This window comes from Lynx canadensis, chromosome B1, assembly GCF_007474595.2.
Source record: "Lynx canadensis isolate LIC74 chromosome B1, mLynCan4.pri.v2, whole genome shotgun sequence".
Taxonomy (NCBI): Eukaryota; Metazoa; Chordata; class Mammalia; order Carnivora; family Felidae; genus Lynx; species Lynx canadensis.
In genome coordinates, this window is record NC_044306.2 from 119,809,763 (window position 1) to 119,825,589 (window position 15,827).

Sequence of the window (15,827 nt, forward strand, 5' to 3'; positions counted from 1 at the left end):
TTGGATGTTCTTTCCTGCTTTGTCAAAGATTAGTTGGCCATACGTTTGTGGGGCTAGTTCTGGGGTTTCTATTCTATTCCATTGGTCTATGTGTCTGTTTTTGTGCTGATACCATGCTGTCTTGATGATGACAGCTTTGTAGTAGAGGCTAAAGTCTGGGATTGTGATGCCTCCTGCTTTGGTCTTCTTCTTCAAAATTACTTTGGCTATTTGGGGCCTTTTGTGGTTCCATATGAATTTTAGGATTGCTTGTTCTAGTTTCAAGAAGAATGCTGGTGCAATTTTGATTGGGATTGCATTGAATGTGTAGATAGCTTTGGGTAGTATTGACATTTTGACAATATTTATTCTTCCAATCCATGAGCAGGGAATGTCTTTCCATTTCTTTATATCTTCTTCAATTACCTTCATAAGCTTTCTATAGTTTTCAGCATACAGATCTTTTACATCTTTGGTTAGATTTATTCCTAGGTATTTTATGCTTCTTGGTGCAACTGTGAATGGGATCAGTTTCTTTATTTGTCTTTCTGTTGCTTCATTGTTAGTGTATAAGAATGCAACTGATTTCTGTACATTGATTTTGTATCCTGAAACTTTGCTGAATTCATGTATCAGTTCTAGCAGACTTTTGGTGGAGTCTATCGGGTTTTCCGTGTACAATATCATGTCATCTGCAACAAGTGAAAGCTTGACTTCATCTTTGCCAATTTTGATGCCTTTGATTTCCTTTTGCTGTCTGATTGCTGATGCTAGAACTTCCAACACTATGTTAAACAACAGCGGTGAGAGTGGGCATCCGTGTCGTGTTCCTGATCTCAGGGAAAAAGCTCTCAGTTTTTCCCCATTGAGGATGATGTTAGCTGTGGGCTTTTCATAAATGGCTTTTATAATGTTAAGTATGCTCCTTCTATCAAAAAGGTGACTCTTCATGAATAAATATAACAGCTACTGAAACAACAAATGTATGAGTTTAGTGAAAATATCTCAAAAGCATAAAGACAGTGACAATTTATTATAAGCTCCAGTAGAAAATTTGAACCAATGAGAAAATTCTAAAGTTCTCCTTTTTAGTGAATTATGCTGTTTTTAAGTGATTTTTCTCTTTTGGCACATTGATATTTTCTATTATAATTATTAAATTAACCAAACAGGTCATTTCTAAAAGTTAACTGATGGAAATAAACCTATAGGTCATACTTTTATTATACTCTTTACAAGAAAGATTAAGGAAGGTAGAAATAGTTATTTAATTACAGAGAAATGGATGTTTTGAAATAATTTAGATACAACAGTATTTTATAAAATGCGAAATACTTTATATATAACCCAATCTGTGATGACATATAAAATGCGCTGTATTAGCATTTCAAGCCCAGTGAGACAATCTAGAAGATTTAGCTTAATAAAAGCTAATTACTTAAAAAAAAAAAACTATCTCAAAATTTACTTAAATAACTTTCTTGTTCACCATTGTAAGTTGTCTAAATGTGACTATTTTTATATTTCAGGCTTTGAAGCATTTGAAGAGAGTTTGTTTAAGATTGGCTCTAGGTCCATGCCTCATAGAGGCATGTTCAACTGCTGTTATTTCCCACTTCCTTATGAATTTTCCCTGGCAATGGGGATTTCTTTTGGGGTAACTTTTTCTCATTTTTCTCTATGAAAATATTCGGTTAAGAATGCTTGGTTTGAAATTATCAAAATATTCAGAATATTATATAGACAAGCTTCTCATTAAACTTCTTTTCACAGTGGGGGTACCTGGATGACTCAGTTTAGCATCCCACTCTTGATTTTCACTCAGGTCATGATCTTACGGTTTGAGTTCAAGCCCCACATCGAGCACCTTGCTCACAGCATGGAGTCTGCTTGGGATTCTCTCTCTGCCCTTTCCCACCTCATGTTCTCTCTCTCTCTCTCAAAATAAATGAATAAATAAACTTTAAAAAAAAGTCATTTGGGGTACCTCAATGGCTCAGTTGGTTAAGGGTCCGATTCTTGATTTTGCCTCAGGTCATGATCTCATGGTTTGTGAATTCGAGCCCCACATTGGGCTCTCTGCTATTAGTATGGAGCCCCCTTGGGATCCTCTGCCACCCTCCTCTCTGCCCCTCCCCTGCTCATGTGCTGTCTCTCTCAAATATAAATAAACATTAAAAAAATTCTTTTCACACTGGTAGAAAACCTTGGAAATGTGTTGGTCAGAAGCAGAGCCATATCCTAAATCTACCATATCCTTAGCAAACATGCAGTCCCTGAATGTTTAGTGCAAGATAATTCATCAATTTACTCCTTCTCTCCTATATCGTTTTCCATTTCTATGTTTTAACCCATCCAGTGGCCTCTTCCTTATAAATTGTATGTATATATTATATACATATATATGAGATTTTATATATAGATATTATAACAAAAACACTCTTTCCCTGTACCCAATGACCCATCTATTTTTACCCACTATCCATTTTCTCTTCATGTCCAAATTCCTCAAAACAGTAGTCCATAATCACTCTCTCTAGATGCTCAACCCCTTTTCATTTTTCAATATATTTACCTTTTGCCTCCATTTGAATGTAAAGTTCACCCATTATATACTTACTGCCAAATCCAATGGATTTTTTAAAATTTCTTTTTTATTATAAAAGTAATACCCAAATGCATTTTACTTTTGAAAAATTAGAACTTTACAGATAAAACTAAGAAGTCTTTTAACCATGCCTTCAAATCGTAGTGCCTATACCCGTACCCAAAGTAACAATTTTTATGAGTTTTATGTTATTATTCCATAGACCTTTAAAAATAACAGTCCAGACTTCTAAAGAATATATATATTATATATATATTTATATGAAAATAGATAAAATAATATTGTTTTTCCAAGGATTTATCTACTGTATACATATATAATATATAAATAATATCAAAGAGTGTATCACTTTGTTTGCGATTTTCTCTTTTTTACTCAACAGTATTCTTGAGATTTATACACTTAGAAATATGTAGCTCATTTGTTTAATTGTTGTATAGTGTTATATTGTATGATAATACCAGCTTTTACTTACAGTGTTCCAACAAATAGCATTTTGTTTGTCTCACTTTGCATAAATGTGAGTTTTTTTAGAATAGTTACCTAAGTTATGTGCATTTTCAGTTTTGATGGATACTATCAAAGTGCCTTTAACACGGACCAAGTTGCCCTATCACCAGCAGGGTATGAAAATGACTGTTATTCTTTCAAATCCTTGCAAATTATAATATCAAGTCTTGATATTATCAAACTTTATGATATCTTCCAATCTGGTGAACAAAAATTGATTATTTCTTTGTTGTTTTAATATGCATGTATGTGATTATTAATGAGCTTCAGTATTTTTATATGAGCCTGTTCAGACCTTTTTCTATTTTTCTGTTGAGTTATTCTTTTCTTTCTTATTGATTATATCAATGCTTTGGTACAAGTATTGCAAATACATGTTCTAACATACCACTAGATATTTAACTTTGCTTATGATGACTTTTTTTTTTTAATCTAAAAAGGGTATTTTATTATTTCCAACAGATAGAAGAGCAAATACATAAAACCATTCCTTGACCTTGAAAATCAAAACGAAAAACCAGGGCATGGGGAGGAAGAATATAGCTGCTTTTGATATAACAAAGGGCTTTTTTATGTAATCAAATTGATCAATACTTCTGTTTCTGTTTAATGCCTTTCTATGTGTCATTCAAAAGATCCTTTTTACCCATATATTTATGGTCATAAATATATTCTTCTATATATTATTATTATTACTTTTAAGTGCATTTAAAAAAATTCTTTTAAAACAGTAGAGTTTATTATGTGTGGGGATCTAGCTACGTTCTTTTTCCACATAAATAGGTTGTTGCCTCAGCACCATTTATGGAAAAGTTCTTTCTTTTCCCCCTTGATTTGAAATGTTGATTTTGTCATGTAACAAACCCCAGAGATTTGTGTTTTTTTATAATTTTTTTAATGTTTATTTTTTTGAGAGAGAGAGGACAAGAGTGTGAGCTGGGGAGGGGCAGAGAGAGAGGGAGACACAGAATCTGAAGAAGGCTCCAGGCTCTGAGCTGACAGCACAGAACTGCAAGATTGTGACCTAAGCCTAAGTGGGACACTTAACCGACTGAGACACCCAGACACCACAGAGATTTGTTTTTATACTTGTGTTCTGTTTTTCTTCCAATCCATTTTGGCTATTTCTATGTCATTATTACATGGTTTTAACTATCTTGCCTTTACTAAAACAGTATCTTCATTTTTACATCGACTTGGTTTTTCATTCTAAGCTCTTATTCTCCCAAATGAATTTTAGAATCAGCTAGTCCAGTTCAATGAAGAATCCTGAGAATATTTTAATTGGCATAGCAACAAATTAATAAATTAATTTGGAGGAGAGATGACACATTTATAATATTGAAGAGTTTTTATCCATAAATATGCCATATCTCTCCATTATTTAGGTGTTATATTAAGTTCTATGTTTATAATTTTTAGAGATATCTGGGTCTATCTTCATAGTTTTGTTCTTAGGTGTTTTATGTTTTTTATTGATGTTATTAATAGATTTTTCATAACATTTTCGAATTAATTTTTGCAGATGTATAAGAAAACTACTGATTTTTAAAAATACATTTTATTGAGGTATAGTTCACATAGAATAAGCACTCATTTTTAGTGAACATCTCAATGAGTTTTTTTATAATGAGTTTTATAATTATATAGTATGTACTCTTTTATTTCTGGTTTCATATGGTCAGCAAGTTGTTTTTGAGATGCATCCATATTATTCATTCCATTTTATTGCAGAATATTATTTCATTGTATGAAATATACCACCCATTTTATTCATTCACTTGATGGATATTTAGATTATTTCCAATTTAGTTGTTACAAACAAAGCTGCTATGAACTTTTGCATTCAAGTCTTCATGAAGACATTTGTTTTCATTTGTTAGAGAAATGCCTAAGAGTAGATTTGCTAGATCATATGGTAAGATATTATTTAATTTTATTTTAGAAATGGGGTGCCTAGCTGGCTCAGTCAGTAGAGCATGCTACTCTTGATCTCAGGGTTGTGAATTTGAGCCCATGTTGAGTGTAAAGATTACTTAAAAATAAGTAAATAAATAAACAGTGCCAAAAAATTTTCCTAAGTATTGTAGTATTTTACATTCCCACCAATAATGTATAAAATTCTAGGCCATCCACATCCTCTCCAATACTTCATAGTGTCTCCTTAATTGAACATTTTTTAGTTGTATGTGTAGTGGTACAAAGTTATAGTTTTAGGCAAGGGAAACAGAAGCAAAAATAAACAACTGGGACTTCATCAAGATAAAAAAGCTTCTGCACAGCAAAGGAAACAATCAACAAAACTAAAAGGCAACCTTTGGAATGGGAGAATATATTTGCAAATGACATATCTGATAAAGGGTTTGTATCCAAAATATATAAAGAACATATAAAACTCAACACCCAAAAAACAAATAATCCAGTTAAAAAATGGGCAGAAGTGGGGTGCCTGAGTGGCGCAGTCGGTTAAGCGTCCGACTTCAGCCAGGTCACGATCTCGCGGTCCGTGAGTTCGAGCCCCGCGTCAGGCTCTGGGCTGATGGCTCAGAGCCTGGAGCCTGTTTCCAATTCTGTGTCTCCCTCTCTCTCTGCCCCTCCCCCGTTCATGCTCTGTCTCTCTCTGTCCCAAAAATAAATAAACGTTGAAAAAAAAATTAAAAAAAAAAAAATGGGCAGAAGACATGAATAGACTTTTTCCAAAAATGGCTAAAAGACCAATGAAAAGATGCTTACTATCACTCATCATCAGGGAAATACAAATCAAAACTACAGTGAGTTATCACCTCACACCCATCAGAATAGCTAAAATCAACAACACAAGAAACAATAGGTGTTGGCAAGGATACAGAGAAAAAGAATCCTCGTGCACTGTTAGTGGGAATGAAAACTGGTACAACTACTGTGGAAAACAGTATGGGGCACACACACACATACACATATACAATGGAATATGAGCCATAAAAAAAGAATGAAATCTTGCCATGTGCAATGACATGAATGGAGCTAGAGAGTATTAATGTTAATGGAAATAAGTCAGAGAAAAACAGATACCATATGATTTCACTCATGTGGAACTTAAAAAACAAAACACGTGAACATGGGGGAAAAAAAAAGACAAACCATAAAAGAGACTGTTAACTATAGAGAACAAACTGAGGATTGATGAAGGGGGGAGTAGGTAAGGGGGTGGGTTAAATGCATGATGGGTTATGGAGGGTGTACTGGTAGTGATAAGCACAGAGCGCTGTATGTAAGTCATGAACTATTAAATTCTACACCTGAAACTAATATTCACTGTATGTTAACCAACTGGAATCTTAATAAAAACTTGAGAAAAACAATAAAGTTGTGGTTTTATAGTTTTTCATCAAATTTGGAATTTTTCAGCCGTTATTTCTTAAGTATTTTGCCCCTCTTTCTTATTCTAGAACTACAACTACACATGTGTTAGACTGCTTGATATTATTATGTAGGTCCCTGGTACTCTATTAACTTTTTTTACTCATGTTACTCTCTGTACTTAATTTTGCGTCTTTTTCCTCAGAATACATCTTTATTAGCATTTTGTTTATAGACCTAAGTATATTGGACTCTGTATAAAAATATGAGTTCTTTTATTCTTTAAATAGGCAAACATATGTAATTACATAAGATAACAGTATCTGATTTTATCAGAGCACTATTTGTTTAAGAGAAGGTGGCTTTTAATAGGTTACTACTAGAGTGCTTTATGTCCCTGTTAGGAAGTATATTTTGAACATATTGCATTTTCTTTTTTGTACCTAATGGCTTTTCAATGATGGTGCCATAGATGATTTGCTTTTTTGTATATATAATTTGGGGTTTCAAATGTTGAATCATCAAAAAGCATTAAAAATTACCATTCTAAATCACCCCTCCGCCACCACCACCCCCCAAAAGAGAAAGAGCATTACCCTGGACCTAACTCATGTTTTGCTCCCTGTCTGTTGTTTCCATATTTGCCCTTTTCTGTTTGTTTTTGTTGTTTTGTTTTGTTTTCATCATGTTAAGTGTATTCTTTAGTCCCCATCACCTATTTCACCCAGCCCCCCTTCCCACCTCCCCTCTGATAATCCATCAGTTTGCTCTCTGTTAAGAGTCTGTTTCTTGGTTTGTCTCTCTCTCTCTCTCTTCTTTGCTCATTTTTTGTTTGTTTGTTTCTTTCTTAAATTCCACATATGAGTGAGATCACGTGGTATTGTCTTTCACTGGCTGAGTTATTTTGCTTAGCACTGTACTCTCTAGCTCTATCCATGTTGTTCCAAATGGCAAGATTTCATTCTTTTTTTATGGCTGAACAATATTTCATGTGTATATGTACACATACACATATATATGTATATATATCACATATATACATATATGTGTATATGTATATATATCACATCTTTCTCCATTCATCTAATGATGGACATTTGGACTGCTTATACTTCATTTTGGATATATTCCACTGCTGTGTCTTCAAGTTCATTGATCTTTTCTTCTGCAGTGTTTAACCTTCTATCAATCCTATCCAGTGAATTTTTTTAATAATTTAATAATTTTTTAATATTTCAGATATTGCATTTCTTTGGTCATAAGCCATCTTACATTTCTTTCCAGCTTTATTGAGATAATGATTCACATATAACATTTTGTAAGTTTAAGGTATACAACGTGTTGATTTGATACACTTATATATTGCAAAATGATTACCAACATAGCATTAGTTAACACCTCCATCTTATCACATACTTGCCTTTTTCTGTGTGTGTGATGAGAACTTTTAAGATCATCTCTCTTAGCAACTTTCAAGTATATAATACAGTATTATTAATTGTAATCACCATGCTGTACATTAGATCCCCAAAACTTACTTATCTTATAATTGCAAGTTTATACTCTTTTGACCAAAATTTCCCCATTTCCCCCATGTACCAGACCCTAGTAACCACCATTTTACTCTATTTCTATGAGTTCAGCTTTTTTAAATTCCACACATAAATGAGATCATGCAGTATTTGTCTTTCTCTGTCTGACTTATTTCACTCAGCATAATGTCCTCAAGGTCCATCCATATTGTAAATGGCAGGATTTCTTTCTTTCTCATGGCTGAATACTTGTCCATTGCATATATATTGCACACATATATATACCATACACACATACACACACACATATACATACCACATCTTTATTCATGCATCCATTGACAGAAACTTAGGTTGTTTCCATCAGATACTACATTTTTTATTTCCAAAAGTTCCATTTGGTTCTTTATTCTGTCTGCTGCTTCCCCCCCCCCCATTATGTTCATGTTTTCCTTTAGATTCTTAAGGAACATATTTATACGTTCCATATGTAACATATTTATAACAACTGTGACAATATATTAATCTACCAGTTCCCTCGTTGCTGTCATTTGTGGATCTATATGTATTAACTGATTTTTCCCCCTGTTGTAGGTTACATTATCCTACCTATTCATGTGATCCTACTATTCATCTGATTCATAGTGATCAGATGCTGGGTTTTGTAGGTTTTACATTGTTGAAATCTGGATTTTGTAATTTTTCTTTAGAGTGTTAGACTTTGTCCTAGAAGGCAGCATTAAATTATTTGTGAGTTAGTTGATGCTTTCAAGTCTTGTTTTTAAGATCTTTTAGGGATTATCTAGAGTAGCCTTACTGTAGGGCTTCTAAGATGTGGCCCTTCTGAGTCTACTGAATGCCCTATGTGTTTGATGAGGTATCTCCACTCTAGTTGGTGGGAACCCAAAGGTTTTCCCAGTCTTCTGTGAGCTCTAGAAATTATTCATCTTACTGATGGTCAGTAATCTTTCTTTATGAGTTGTACTTGTCCACATTTGTAGGGTTTTACTCTATGCCTGCTCTCAGTAGTATTCAACCAAAGACAGGGAACCCTTCATGCCAATTTCTGGAAATTTCTTTATGTCTTTCCTTCCCTCAGGTACTCTGCTCTGAAAATTTTAGCTGCCTTGGCTTCCCTAGACTTTTTTCTCCTCAACTCAGCAAATTTGTTGGGCTTTGTTTGGTTTCTCTTCACCACAGCCTTGAAATTGTTCCCAAGCAGAAAACCTGGGCAATGGTGAAGTTTAATTCATTTGTTTCCCTTTTCTCATTTGTAACAGTTCTGTACTGTCTGTTGTTCAGTGTCTGAAATTTTTTGTCTGGTTTTCCAGGTGCTTTCAGCAGGAGGGTAATTGCAGAACCTATATTCTTTTAGAGCTGTAAGCAGATGTCTTTCTTCTGATTTTTAAAGGTTGATTTTATATATGACTATCCTGATGAATGTTCATATCGGTACTTTTAGTTCTTATATAAACTTCCTGTCTTCAAATAATTAAACTTCTGTCACTTCCTTTACCAGTGTTTATACAGTTATCTCTATTTTACTGTGTTCAATTGAATATCCCATCAATGTGAATATTAGTAACGGAAAAAAATAGATATTTCTATTTTTAAAATAAGTTTAATGAGAATTCTAATGCTTTGTTATTAATATGATGTTTACTGTAGGGTGTTAGTAGATGCGGTTTATTAGGTTAAGGAAAGTTTCCTGAATCTTGCTTGTCAAGAGGTTGCCTCTTAATAAAAAAAAAAAAAAAAAAGTACTATCATTTTTTTTCCCTTCAATCTGACGTTATGAATTATACTGGCGGAGTTTCTTAATGCAGAACCATCCATACATTTACAGACTTGGTCAGCATTTTTATTCTTTTAATAAACTGATGTATTCAGTTTGCTCCTATTTAGGATCATAAGTGAAACTGAACTGTGGCTTATTTTCTTATGCTATCTTTGCCTTATTTCTATTTTTTCTACCCCCAACCCCTACTTATCTTTGCCTTATTTATGATCATGTTATTATTTTGCTATGACTGCCTCAAATCCCTTCATGTTGATACCTAGCATTTTAATGCAAGTTAAATAATCACTATAAATTTTCTTTTCTTTCATCTTAGTTTTTTTTTCCTTTTAAAATAAAGATAAGTGTAGAAGTTACTAAGATATGTGAATATCCTTAATTTGTATTTCTGTTGCAACAACTTCTGGATTCATTTTTCCTCCCATTTGAGTACTTTCACCAAAATGATTGTGAACGTGGGTCTTTGTGTGACAAATCTTTTGAAGCTTTGTATGCTTGTGAATATTTCACAGTATTATAAAACCTTCATATTTGAATGACTATTGGACTGATTTTAAAATGTCCAAAATGGGGGCATCTGGACTGGCTGGCCAGTTTAGTTAGCAGAGCATGCGACTCTTGATCTTGGTGTCATGAGTTCAGGCCCCATGTTTGGCATAGAGATTACTGTTAAAAAAAAAAATCTTAAATAAATAAATGAATGAATAAATAAGTAAATATTCAAAATTATTTTCCTTGAACTTTAATAAACTGTTCTGCTTTTTCCTTGTATCTAACCTTGCTATTGAAAAGTCTGGTGTCAAACTAATTCTTATTCTTTTGTTGATAACCTTTCTCGCTGGATGTTTTTAGAATTTCCTGTTTTAATTTTCTTAAATATTACTATAAATTATTTAGATATGGGTTATTCTGTTTCTTGTGTGACCTTTTATTTAGATTTAAGGTCATTTGCCTTTAATTAAGGGAACTTTACTTTCATTATTTTTTTGAGTATGCCATCTTTTCTAATTTCATATATTTATCATTTATATAATGGCACATCTAGTGCTATTCTTTTTTTTAAGATTTTATTTTTAAGTAATCTCTACACTCAGCAATCCTTCTCACTCATTGTAATCCTTATCTATCTTGAATTCTACTTTGTCAGATATTAATATTTCTCTTCCTACTTTGTTGTGGGTACCCTATTTGGAATGAATTTCTCCATCCTTGAATTGTTAAACTTTTTATTGAAGTCTAACTCAGATACAGAAAGTGTAAAGTACATGAATGTACAGTTCCTTGAATACTTAAAAAGTGAATATTCATGTAACCATCACCCAAGTAAAGAAGTATAGCACTGCCAATACCCCAGAAGTGTCCTTATGCTCTCTCCTAATCACTTCTCTCCATCCTCTCCACAGATAACCACTATACTAATTTCTTAATTTAATTTGCATGTAGTTGTACTTTATGTAAATGAAACCATATAGTATATATTCTTTTGTGTCTGCTCTTTAACTCAGCATTATATTTGAGATTCGTCCATGTTATTGTGTGTGAACATAGTTTACTTTCTTTTTTGTATAGTATATCATTGTATGAATATACTAGTTTATTTGTGCATTCTATTATCAGTGGGAATTTGCATTGTTCCTACTTGGGGTTATTATTACTAATGCTCTTACATTTTTGTAAATAACTCTTGGTACACGGTTTTCTAAAGGTGCTTAACTATGAGTTGAATTGTAGGTTCATGGGGTAACTATATGTTTAAAACTTTGGATTATGTCAAGATATTTTTTGAGAATTCCTAATTTACATTTCTACCAGTAGTATGTAAGAGTTCCTCTTATTCCAAACCCTGCCAACATTTGGAATCATCAGTCTTTTTTATTTGAAGCATTCATATGGGTATGTTGTGATATCTCATTGGGATTTTTATTTCTATTACCCTGATTTCTAATAAGGCTGAAGAGTACCTGTTATTTCCCATATTTCTAATGGGTTTTTGGTGGTTGTTTCTTTCTGATCTATTGGTAAGAGTTCAACATATTCTGATACTAGTCCTGTGTTAAATATGTTACAAATATGTTTTTTCATTCATCAACTACCCATTCTCTCTTTTAATGGTAGAAATTCTTCATTTTAATGTAGCCCAATCTGTCATTCTTTTTCTTCATTCTTAGTACTTTTTGTTTAAGAAGTCATTCCATATTCAAAGTCATAAAGATATTCTGTATATTATTTTCTAGTAATTTTACTATTTTACCTTTCACATTTAAATCCATAATCTACCTTAAATTGATTTTTATGTCTAGTATGAGATAGGGTCAGGTTTCTTCTTTCTCCCCACTTGTCTGCATTCAACTTAGGGATATCCAAATGACCCAGCACAATGGATTTAAAAAGCCACTTCTTCCAGTCACATTGCTCTATAGTGTAACCTGTGTCATAAATAATGTGTCCAGATAAGTATGGCTCTGTTTCTGGACTCTCTATTCTTAACCAATGGTCTATCTTCTGTGTTAATTACTATGGTTTTATAATAAGTCTTTATATCTTGTAGAACAAAACTCTCACTTTTGTGATCTCCAAATCACTTTTATGATTCATAACACTTCATATTTCCATACAAATTTAGAACCAGTTTGTCAATTTTTACCAAAAAATTCTGATTGAAATTGTATTGTTCTATCAATTAGGAGATGACTGATACCTTTATAATATTGAGTTATTCGATTCATGCTCATGGTCTTCCCCTCCATTTATTTAGGTATTCTCTAACTTTTCTTTTTAATTTTTTGATGTTTATTTATTTTTTTAATATGAAATTTATTGTCAAATTGGTTTCCATACAATACCCAGTGCTCATCCCAACAGGTGCCCTCCTCAATGCCTATCACCCACTTTCCCCTCCCTCACACCCCCCATCAACCCTCAGTTTATTCTCAGTTTTTAAGAGTCTCATGGTTTGCCTCCCTCCCTCTCTAACTTTTTATTTTTCCCCTTCCCCTCCCGCATGGTCTTCTGTTAAGTTTCTCAGGAGCGTGAGCAGGGGAGGGGCAGAGAGAGAGAGGGAGACACAGAATTCGAAGCAGGCTCCACATCCTGAGCTGTCAGCACAGAGCACAGCCAGGGGCTCAAACTCACGAACTGAGAGATCATGACCTGAGCTGAAGTCAGATGCCCAACCAACTGAGTCACTGAGGCACCCCTGATTTTTCTTAATCAAGGTGTTTTTATTTCCTACATAGAGGTCCTGTATATATTTAATTAGATTTATTCCTAGGCATTTGATGGTTTTTGATACGATTATAAATAGTACTGTTACATTTTTAATAATATTTGTTACTGATATTTAGAAATATTATTTATTTTCCATATTGCTTTTGTCTCTAGCAACCTTGCTGTGCTCATCAATTCAAATTTATCTATAGGTTGCCTTGGTTTTTCTGCATGTACAGCTGTGTCATCTGTGAATAATGACAGTTGTACTTCTTTCTTTCCAATAAGTATACCATTTATTTTTCTTTCTTTATGGTACTTATTAGGCTGTTCAATATAATGATGATTAGAAGTGGTGATAGTAGACATCTTTGTCTTGATTCTGTATTTGTCATAAGTGTTTTGTAGCTACCCTTAATTAGATTAATGAAGTTTCCCTACATTCTTAGTTTGCTAAGTTTTTATTGTAATTGGGTGTCAAATTTTATCAAATAATTGTTTTGCTTCTATTGAAATACTATGAATTGTTAATTCTATTCTAGTGAATTATGTTAATTTTCTAATGTAAACCAAATTTTCATTTATGAAATTGATTCAATTTATTCATCATACTTATAATTTTCAACTTTTTTGTACCATTTGTCTTAGGTATATTTCTTACTAACAACTCAGAAATAAATTTTTATTTTTTTTAATTTTTTTAAAAATGTTTTTCTTTATTTTTGAGTGGGGGAGGGGCAGAGAGAGAGGGAGACAGAATCAGAAGCAGGCTCCAGGCTGAGCTGTCAGCACAGAGCCCCATGCAGGGCCCAAACTTGTGAACTGCGAGATCATGACCTGAGCTGAAGTTGGACACCTAACTGACTGAGCCACCCAGGCATCCCAGAACTAAATTTTTAAAATTCAGTCAGAAAAGCTATGTCTTAACAGGTCCATCCAACCGATTCTTTGTAGGTCAATTTTGACTTAACCTTGCTTTTATTTCACCTTTTAAAATATTACACATTCCTGTAAGTTTTACTCTTTTTTCACTTTTCCTACTTTTTGTTGGATTACCAGCATTTTCTTTGTTACACTTTCATTTATTCCTTTAATATTTAGAAATTACAAACTCATTCTCCTAGTGATTACCTATAATTTTGTAAAAAGCATACTTAAAATTGTAGCATGTTTTCAGTTTTCTCCACTCCCTCATATATTTCCCCACCAGTTGATATAATCTAGAATTTTCGTCTAAGATTATTTATAAGTTTTCTTTACAATCAGTACTTCTATAGATTTAACAATGACTTTCACTGCTCATCATTATGTCTTGTGATTATAATTATAATAATATAATAATAATTAATATAATTATAATAGCAAACATTTATATAGTGTTTGCCATGTGTCAGGCACTTTGTGTAGTATTTGATAATTAATAATTTAATCTTCACATAGTCCTGGAAATAGGTATTATTATTATTACCATTTTTTTGTTTTGCATACAAACTGAGACAAAGAGATGTTACATGGTTTTCCTAACATCAGATGACTAAATAGATAGATCCAGAACTTTTACTATGTCTAGAGAATTTATTTTTTTAAGCAACTTTTCTAAATGTTTATTTTTATTTATTTTGAGAGAGAGAGAGAGCATAAGCAGGGGAAGGGCAGAAAAAGAGAGAGAGAGAGAGAGAGAGAGAGAGAGAGAGAGAGAGAGAATCCCAAGCAGGCTCCATGCAATCAGGCCAGAGCCTGATGCAAGGCTAGATCCCATGAGCCATGAGATCATGACCTGAGCCAAAATCAAGAGTTAGACATTCAACCAAACTGAGCCACCTCAGGTGTACCCTCCTTTTTTATTAAGAGTCTTTTTTTTTGAGCCTTTATTCTTAATGTCTACACTATGCTGCCTATACTCTTTTATTTTTTTTAAACCCCTTTATTTTGTACTAAATATTTTTCCTGATGAGTTGATCTTCTAGTTCTTTTCAAACTGATCAGTGGATGATAAACTGAATCCTGGAATGTCTGAAAATAACTTCTGTGTGACTCAGTATTGAATTTTAGATTCAAAATTATTTTCCCTCAGTACTTTAAAGAGATCAGTGTTATCTCTTTGTATTAGTTTTGCCCATGAGGAATATTTTATCAAGCTAATTATTAATTTCTTTCCTAGGTAATCTAACCCAATCATTTTTTTTTCCTTTGGAGGCTTGGTTTCCTGAATTTTTCCAATTAAAATCTTCTTGCTATACAAAGTACATTCCTTGGACAGCAACATTAGTATCACCTAAAAGCTTGTTAGAAATGTAGACTCCTGGGCCTTATCCCAGGCCTTTTGAAATTAATCTGCATTTTAATGAGATTCTTATGTTATTTGTTTTCATATTAAAGTTTTAAAAGAACAGTCTCAGATAAGTCTTTTTTCCTTAGTGAAATTTTTCAAATATGTACAAGAGTAGAGAGAATAATAACAAAATAACAAACGTCCAAATATCCTTAATTTAAACTTAATAGCCCCTAAGGAATCCTAAAGTAAATTACATGCATAATGGTATTTCACCCCTATATCCTATAGAATGCATTTCTAAAAGTTAACAGCATTTTTCTAACTAAATTAACAACAATCCCTTAATGTAATCAGATGAGTCTTAACATGTTCTACTCAATATTTGGTGTGATGTTTCAATCAGAGGAATATGTATCTATTTTTTTCCAGGTCTTGATTGTATCTTTTATCTTTCCTCAGTTCTCTTGTATTATGTCCTTTTGTAACTCCCTCCTCCATACCTATTAAGCCTTCTTTATACTTTTTATATGCTTACCTTTTTGCAGTACACACTGGAAAATTTTTCTCTGCACAGTTCTA

At 32.9% G+C, this 15,827-nt stretch overlaps 1 protein-coding gene across 1 annotated transcript in view; it reads left to right on the forward strand.

The window, feature by feature from the left end:
* The window catches only part of SLC9B1 (solute carrier family 9 member B1), a 54,543-nt gene that overhangs the window by 19,847 nt on the left and 18,869 nt on the right, over nucleotides 1-15,827 (forward strand). Inside the window, exon 5 of the mRNA XM_030313344.1 lies at nucleotides 1,509-1,636. Within this exon, the coding sequence (XP_030169204.1) occupies nucleotides 1,509-1,636 (128 nt within the window). The remainder of the gene's footprint in view (nucleotides 1-1,508; nucleotides 1,637-15,827) is intronic.